Source organism: Geospiza fortis, unplaced genomic scaffold (assembly GCF_000277835.1).
Source record: "Geospiza fortis unplaced genomic scaffold, GeoFor_1.0 scaffold26, whole genome shotgun sequence".
NCBI classification, from domain to species: Eukaryota; Metazoa; Chordata; class Aves; order Passeriformes; family Thraupidae; genus Geospiza; species Geospiza fortis.
The window spans coordinates 1,997,108-2,005,143 of NW_005054425.1; the positions used below are offsets into that span (position 1 = coordinate 1,997,108).

Genomic DNA, 8,036 nt, shown 5'->3' on the forward strand with positions numbered 1-8,036 from the left:
TCCGCTCCCCCCTGCCCTGGAGTGAGTGCCCCATCGGGAGGAACGGCTCGGTGGCCGGTGAGGCACGGGGGGCTGGGCTGGGAGGGGGCAGGGACCGGGGCAGGGGGGCTCTGGGACCCTGTGGGACACTGCACCAGCCCCAGCAGAACGTGGGGCCACAGCAGGCAGAGGCTCCTCTCTGGCCCAGCTGCCCCGACCGTGTGGAGAGCTTCCCCCTGGGTTGGATGAGTGTCTCTGGTGCTTTCTCTCCCCACTGATGGGATTTGATGCCAGTTTGGCCATCCAGAGTCCCCACTGATGGAATTTGATGCCAGTTTGGCAATCCAGAATGGTATTTGATGCCACTCTGGCAATCCAGAGTCCCCACTGATGGGATTTGATGCCTTTGGGAATCCAGAGTCCCTACTGATGGGATTTGATGCCAGTTTGGGAATCCAGAATTGGATTTGATGCCACTCTGGCAATCCAGAGTCCCCATTGATGGGATTTGATGCCTTTGGGAATCCAGAGTCCCTACTGATGGGATTTGATGCCAGTTTGGGAATCAGAATTGGATTTGATACCAGTTTGGCCATCCAGAGTCCCCACTGACGGGATTTGATACCAGTTTGGGAATCCACAATCCCCACTGATGGGATTTGATGCCACTTTGGCCATTCAGAGTCCCCACTAATGGGATTTGATGCCACTCTGGCAAACCAGAGTCCCCACTGATGGGATTTCCAGGCTGCTTGAGGCCAGGATCTGACCCAGGACCGTGGAGGGAGGCAGTGAGAGTCAGGCAGGGGCTGCTCCACGGCCTGCCTGAGACATGGATGGAGCTAATGGTGTTTTATAACATCTGAGCATCAGCCTGGGACTCTGAGAGGTTTTATAGCAAATGAAAATGTCTCTCCCCGTATTTAACATCTCATTTTCACCCGGCAGTAGTTTTATGTCCTGTCTCTTCTTTTCCCTGCTAAGAATGAGCCCCATAATTTCTACCCCTCGGTTTCCAGAGGTGTCTCCCTTCCCTGACTGCCTCCAGCAGGTCTCTGTGACTGTGTTCGCAGGGGTCTTAGGATGAGGGAAGAGACGAGGATCTGACTCCATGTTTCAGAAGGCTTGATTTATTATTTTATGATATATATTACCTTAAAACTGTACTAAAAGAATAGAAGAAAGGATTTCATCAGAAGGCTAGCTAAGAATAGAAAAAGAAAGAATGATAACAAAGGTTTGTGGCTTGGACTCTCTGTCTGAGCCAGCTGGGCTGTGATTGGCCATTAATTAGAAACAACCAAGATGGGTCAAATGCAGATCCACCCGTTGCATTCCACAGCAGCAAATAACCATTGTTTACATTTTGTTCCTGAGGCCTCTCAGCTTCTCAGGAGGAAAAATCCTAAGGAAAGGATTTTCCATAAAAGATGTCTGTGACAAGTGTCTGACATTTGGCCAGCCCAGGAGACAGTGGATGCCTCTCCCCTCATGCTCTCCTGCCTCTCTCCTGCAGTTGTGGAGACAGAATGTGAGAGGAGCTCAGCCACCACCTACTTCTGGTACCGGGAGGCCCTGGACATCTCCAACTCCATCTCTGAGAGCGGGGGGCTCAACTGGAAGATGACCCTGTGTCTGCTGGTGGCCTGGAGCCTTGTGGGCTTGGCCATGATCAAAGGCATCCAGTCCTCGGGGAAGGTGGGTGTTGGTGGCCACCTGAGCCTGGCTGGGCTCTGTCCTGGGAGCAGGAACCGGCTGGGCACACTGTCCTGTGTCCCATTTCCAGAGGATTCTGTGTCCCCTGGGATGGTCACACCCGCTCCGCAGCTGGGGTCACCTCTGGAGGGATCCAGAATAAGATCAGAAGAGGGTTTAGGGAAGAGGTTTAGTTCAACTGGCACGTGCATCCAGGCCTCGGTCACCAGCACGGAGAATCCCCCTGAGCTCCAGCACTTCACAGAATGAGTTAGGTTGGAAAAGGCCTTTGAGGCCATCAGGTCCAGCCTGTGAGCCAACACCACCCTGTCAGCCAGAGCATGGCACTGAGAGCCACATCCAGCCTTTCATTAAACCCCTCCGGGGATGATGACTCCAGCAGCTCCCTGGCCAGCCCCTTGGGATGCCCGGTCACTTCTTCTTAATGTCCAGCCTAAAGCCCCCTTGGTGCAGCTTGAGGCTGTGTCCTCTTGTCTTGTCCTGGGAGCAGAGCCTGACCCCCCCTGGCTGCACCCTCAGGGAGCTGTAGGGAGGGATGGGGTCCCCCCTGAGCCTCCTCTTCTCCAGGCTGAGCTCCCTCAGCCGCTCCTCACAGGACTTGTGCTCCAGACCCCTCCCCAGCCTTGTTGCCTTCTCTGGCACACCCCAGCACCTCAACATCTTTCCTAAATTGGGGATCCAGAACTGGACACAGCACTCGAGGTGCTCCGCAGCCAGTGCTGAGCACAGGGGAAGAATCACTGCCCTGCTCCTGCTGGCCACAGCATTCCTGAGCCAGGCCAGCAGCCATTGGCCTCCTTGGCCACCTGGTCACACTGCTGGCTCATGTGTGTGTCCATCAGTGCCCCCAGGTCCCTTTCAGCCTGGGCACTGCCCAGCCACCTGCACCATCCTGCCCTGAGGGGTCCCACAGTTCATCCCTGGGGACCCAGCCCCGTCCTGGGGAGGGAAACGCTCCCTTCTCCCTGCTGTGAGCTGTCCTTGGGCTGGGTGGGAGGGTGGCTGGGCCCGGGGGGCAGGAATTGAGGCTGTGTGTGTTCATCCCTCCCACTCCAGGTGATGTACTTCAGCTCCCTCTTCCCATACCTGGTGCTTGTTTGCTTCTTGGTGCGGGGGCTGCTGCTGCGTGGGGCAGTGGATGGGATCATGCACATGTTCACACCCAAGGTGAGAGTTCCAAGTTCCACTTTCCCTCCTGGTTGGTCATGCCCTATTTTATTCTCTTATTATTCCCCTTATTTTCCTCCCCACCCCGAAAATCAAAGTACCAGCCCCAAGCTTGGGGATCCTGATAGATCATCAGGGTGTGGAGTGGCTCCCAAAATTCAGGACAGCCACAAGCCCCACAAACTCACCATCCTCAGCTACCCAGATGCCAGGGTGGGGGGCACAGAGATGCCCAAGGGAATGTATAAATACAAAGATTTAATGGAGAGATGCTGGCTGGCAGAAAAACCTCTGCTGGTGGTATGCACTTATTAATTGAGCAGCTAATTAATTAATTAAGCAGCGATGTAGATGAATCAGCTCAGCCGGCGAGGCTGTTAGAAGACATTAATTATGGCTCCTGGATGAATGATGCTGGGAGGCCTCCAGGCTGCAGCTCTGGCTCCTGGGAGAGGGGGAATGTGGCTGGGGGGGACCACAGCTGAAACAGCCCCAGGCAGGATGTTTGATCAGTGCTCAGGAGCTCTGGGAGCAGGAGATGGCCAGGAGAGGATGGAGACCCATCCCTGGGCATGAGGCGGTGCCCTGGGCTGCGGGGACACGGGCTGGGGAGCTGCACAGAGAGACAGGGCAGCTTAATTAAAGAACCTGAGTTGCATTTAGGGGATGCAGGGATGCCTGCAGACTTTAGCAGAAACTAAGAGCGTTTAACTCTTGTTTAAGGCTTTGAAGGCCTTTGGTTTAGGTAATCCTAAGTTTCTTAGGCAATGGTAAGGATTATAGGGGAGATAGGAAGGAGGATGATGGACATGGTGCTTAAGATGGCAATTGTAACGCTGGTTGGTTTGCTAGTACATCATTGTTTTACATGGTTTGTGGTGCATGTCCTGACCTCTGCGTGCCTCAGTTTCCCTCTCTGTGTGAACGAGGAGTATTGCTGGCCAGGGGTCTGTGTACCAATCACAAACAGGACAGGACTGCTGTGGAACGTGCCTTGAGCTGTTTTATTTTCCAGCATCAGTCTCATTCCATGGTTATGACAATGGGAAGATGCCACCAGCTCACATCCCAGGCAGCAGACCAAGAATTTAATGTTACAACATCCTTTATAAGTTTTTTGACCGATCACACAAAGCAAAAGCACATTGACAGTATTTATATCTGTATAGTATATATTCTATATTGACAGTAGTTCTATCCACCACAATAAGCACACGTACCTTTGGTTAAAACAATGCTTGCTGATTTCAAATACAATACCTCCTTGTAAGCCTTAAAACACAATGCACAGAGCTCCATTATTAAGCTTCAAACTTCCTAATATCTTGCTAGATAAACTTTTCTGCAGCTTAGGGAGTTATTCTAGCCAAGTGTTAATACACAGACCATTGTTCTATTTGTCCTTGCTTTTCTACTTCTTAAATAATTTTTCTGCTGACCAATCTCGTGGCTGCTGCTTAGCTCTAATCACAGTTCTGCTGTCTCTGAGGCCTTTTGCAGCTTTCCCAAACCCTCTGATTTTGTGGATTCCCGCAATGAGAAGGACCTGTGACTGCTGGGTAAAGCCAGACCTGAGCATGGCAGATCATGGAGTCACAGACAAGTTTGGGTTGGGAAAGGCCTTAGGGATCATTTCCTTCCACCACCCCACCAAAGCAGCCACAGCTGCCCCAAAACCACCTCAGCCATTTTAAAGTAGCTCTGGGACGGTCTGTGGGGCCACCAGGCCACCTAACTCCTTCTTCTGTCTTCCCTCCCAGCTGGACAAGATGCTGGACCCCCAGGTGTGGCGTGAAGCAGCCACGCAGGTTTTCTTCGCCCTGGGCCTGGGTTTTGGGGGGGTCATTGCCTTCTCCAGCTACAACAAGCAGGACAACAACTGCCACTTCGATGCCACCCTCGTCTCCTTCATCAACTTCTTCACGTCCGTGCTGGCCACGCTGGTTGTGTTTGCTGTGCTGGGCTTCAAGGCCAACATCATGAACGAGAAATGCGTGGTGGAGTAAGATTTGCTTTTTCTCTGTTTGGGGTGGGCGGGTCTTTGCTGCTGCCACACGTGGTGGGTCTGGAGATGGATGATGCTGGGGTTTGGTGGACCCAAGTTCCTGATGGTCAGGAGCTGGATTTACAGGGATGCACCTCTGTAGCTGAGGGATTTGGACACTCAGCTCCTCCAAGCTAAAATCCAGCCCCAAGATGGGCTCCTAATCTGCAGCTGGGGTGTGAATCCAGCGTGTCTCAGGTGCCCTGCACCACCTGAGAGGTTCTGCTCTCCCTTAGGAATGCTGAGAAGATCTTGGGCTACCTGAACACCAATGTACTGAGCCACGACCTCATCCCACCCCACGTGAACTTCTCCCACCTCACTGCCAAGGACTACAACGAGATGTACAGGGTGATCATGACGGTGAAGGAGGGGCACTTCAAAGAGCTGGGCCTGGACGCCTGCCTGCTGGAGGATGAGCTCAACAAGGTACCTGGTGGCACTCCTGGAGGGACCAGCAGGTCACTGTGACCGTGTTCACAGGGGTCCCAGGATGAGGGAAGAGACGAGGATCTGACTCCATGTTTCAGAAGGCTGATTTATTATTTTATGATATATATTACATTAAAACTATACTAAAAGAATAGAAGAAAGGATTTCATCAGAAGACTAGCTAAGAATAGAAAAAGAAGGGATGATAACAAAGGTTTGTGGCTCGGACTCTCTGTCCAAGCCAGCTGGGCCATGATTGGCCATCAGTTAGAAACAACCAACATGGGCCAATCACAGACGCACCTGTTGCATTCCACAGCAGCAGATAACCATTGTTTACATTTTGATCCTGAGGCCTTTCAGCTTCTCAGGAGGAAAAATCCTAAGGAAAGGATTTTCCATAAAAGACGTCTGCGACAGGTCACCCTCCCCATTGCCTCTCCCTGTGTCAATCCTGGGCACATGGATCTGGAAAAACAACTTTTAGAGACCCTCCAGGGATGGAGAATCCATGTCCCTGTGGTTTTACCCAGCACACAGGGGTCCTCCCTGGATGGGATAAGCTCTGTCCAGTACAGGTCGAGCAGGGTCATCACCAGCCCATCTCCAGTACCATACTGGGATTTTTCTTTCCTTGAAGAGGGTTTGGTGAGGGAGACTTGAGAGAGGCTCAAAGTCTGTGTCCTTGACAAGTTTCTTCTCATCTTTTGGTCCTCTCCCCACCTCAACAGTCGGTGCAAGGGACTGGCCTGGCCTTCATTGCCTTCACAGAAGCCATGACCCACTTCCCAGCCTCGCCCTTCTGGTCTGTCATGTTCTTCTTGATGCTGATCAACCTGGGCTTGGGGAGCATGATCGGGACCATGTCAGGCATCACCACGCCCATCATCGACACCTTCAAGGTGCGCAAGGAAGTGTTCACAGGTGAGGCCTCTTCTGCTGCAACCTCCTTGGGAAGGGGTGGGGGGTCCCCATTGAGGAGTCACTCCAGAAGAGTGTGGATATGGTGGGGGGTGAACTGGGCCATGCCCATGCAGGGATTGGACCTTCTGGAGGTGTTGGTGTCCCTCAGGGCCCTCTGCTGACCATGCCCATGCAGGGAATGGACCTCTTGGAGGTCCTGGTGTCCCTCAGGGCTCTCTGCTGTCCATGCCCATGCACGGAATGGACCTTCTGGAGGTCCTGGTGTCCCTCAGGGGTCTCTGCTGACCATGCCCATGGAGAGTATGGACCTTCCGGAGGCCTTGGTCTCCCTCTGGAGGTCTTTGTGTCCCTCAGGAGGCTCTGCTGACCAGGCCTGTTTTCTCCCCACAGTCAGTTGCTGCATCTTCGCCTTCGTGGTGGGGCTGATCTTTGTGCAGCGTTCTGGAAACTACTTTGTCACCATGTTTGACGATTACTCAGCCACGCTGCCACTCACCGTGGTGGTCATCCTGGAGAACATCGCTGTGGCCTGGATTTACGGCACCAAGAAGTAAGGAGTTTCTACAGCAAAAGGAATAACTGTGGTGTAACTCCTTCCATCTCTTTTCCACATGGCTTTTTCTCCAGGAGCAAATGCTCCAAGGGCAGTTATAGAGGCAGGAGTTTGGTTCATTTTGATCCTCCTGCCCTGCCCTGGTGTAATGCAGCCCCAGGAGTGGGTCCTTCTCATGGGTATCTCCTCTTGGTTGCGATGATCTGTTACTTGTGATGACCCTTTTTTTCTGAGGTTTCCAGGTCCTCCTGGAAGGGGAGGCTGTTCCTCACAGTTCTCCTTGTACAGAAGTTGTCCAGAGCAAAGGCAGCTCTGGATAACACTCAGGTCTTGTCCTGAGTTTTCCACAAGTTCTTCAGGCTTGAGGGATGCTGAGATGGTCAGCTGGGTTCTTCAGGCTCTGCCTTGTGCATCAGCAGGGTCCTGGGAGGTTGTTTCTCACTCAGAGATGGGGGATATTGTGGATGCCCTGGAGGGACTTCTCCTAAGTTACACCCCATTGGCTCCTTCCCTTGTTCCTATGCCTGAACACGGGTGTTGTGAGGCTCTCCCTCCCTTTTCCCTGATTGGCCTCACCTTGATACTGCCTGGAGACCAAGGTCAGCCGGGAGGCCCCTGGGGGAGAGAGCTGGACCCTGGGGGAGTGTGTGTCTGAGAGGAGAACATCTCACTGCGCAGCTGAATTAAACATCTGTGGATATTGTGCAAAAGCCTTTTTTGCTTCTTTACCCTGGACTTTACTAGCAGCAATTCAAGCTGCAGCAGGATGTCATGATCCCATGTTTTTCCTCGGCAGGTTCATGCAGGAGCTGACAGAAATGCTGGGTTTCCGGCCCTACCAGTTCTACTACTACGCCTGGAAGTACGTGTCCCCCATCTGCATGGCCGTGCTCATGACTGCCAGCATCATCCAGCTGGGAGTGAGCCCCCCGGGATACAGCGCCTGGATCAGAGAGGAGGTGAGCACATGAGCACAGCCCTCTCCCCTTCCCCACCCCTTCCCCAGTGTCAGGTTTTGGGTTGTTAATTGCTGCCCCGAGATGTGCAGGATGTCTGTGTTTTGGCCAGTGCGTATGAAGAACGAGTCAGAGCTCTTCAGGTTTTGGTCTTGAAGTTGTTTATTCATTCTTATCTATAAAATTTTCTTTCTGCCCTGCCGAGATCTGCTCAGCAGGGCAGCCACAGGCACTCTGACCACCCCCGAGGTGGTGTTGTCTTTTT

At 52.8% G+C, this 8,036-nt stretch overlaps 1 protein-coding gene across 1 annotated transcript in view; it reads left to right on the forward strand.

The window, feature by feature from the left end:
• Window positions 1-8,036, forward strand: part of SLC6A17 (solute carrier family 6 member 17) — a 31,886-nt gene that overhangs the window by 18,469 nt on the left and 5,381 nt on the right. The window contains exons 4-11 of the mRNA XM_031061757.1: window positions 6-57; window positions 1,496-1,677; window positions 2,752-2,862; window positions 4,623-4,864; window positions 5,143-5,335; window positions 6,070-6,262; window positions 6,653-6,812; window positions 7,612-7,774. Of these exons, the coding sequence (XP_030917617.1) occupies window positions 6-57; window positions 1,496-1,677; window positions 2,752-2,862; window positions 4,623-4,864; window positions 5,143-5,335; window positions 6,070-6,262; window positions 6,653-6,812; window positions 7,612-7,774 (1,296 nt within the window). The remainder of the gene's footprint in view (window positions 1-5; window positions 58-1,495; window positions 1,678-2,751; window positions 2,863-4,622; window positions 4,865-5,142; window positions 5,336-6,069; window positions 6,263-6,652; window positions 6,813-7,611; window positions 7,775-8,036) is intronic.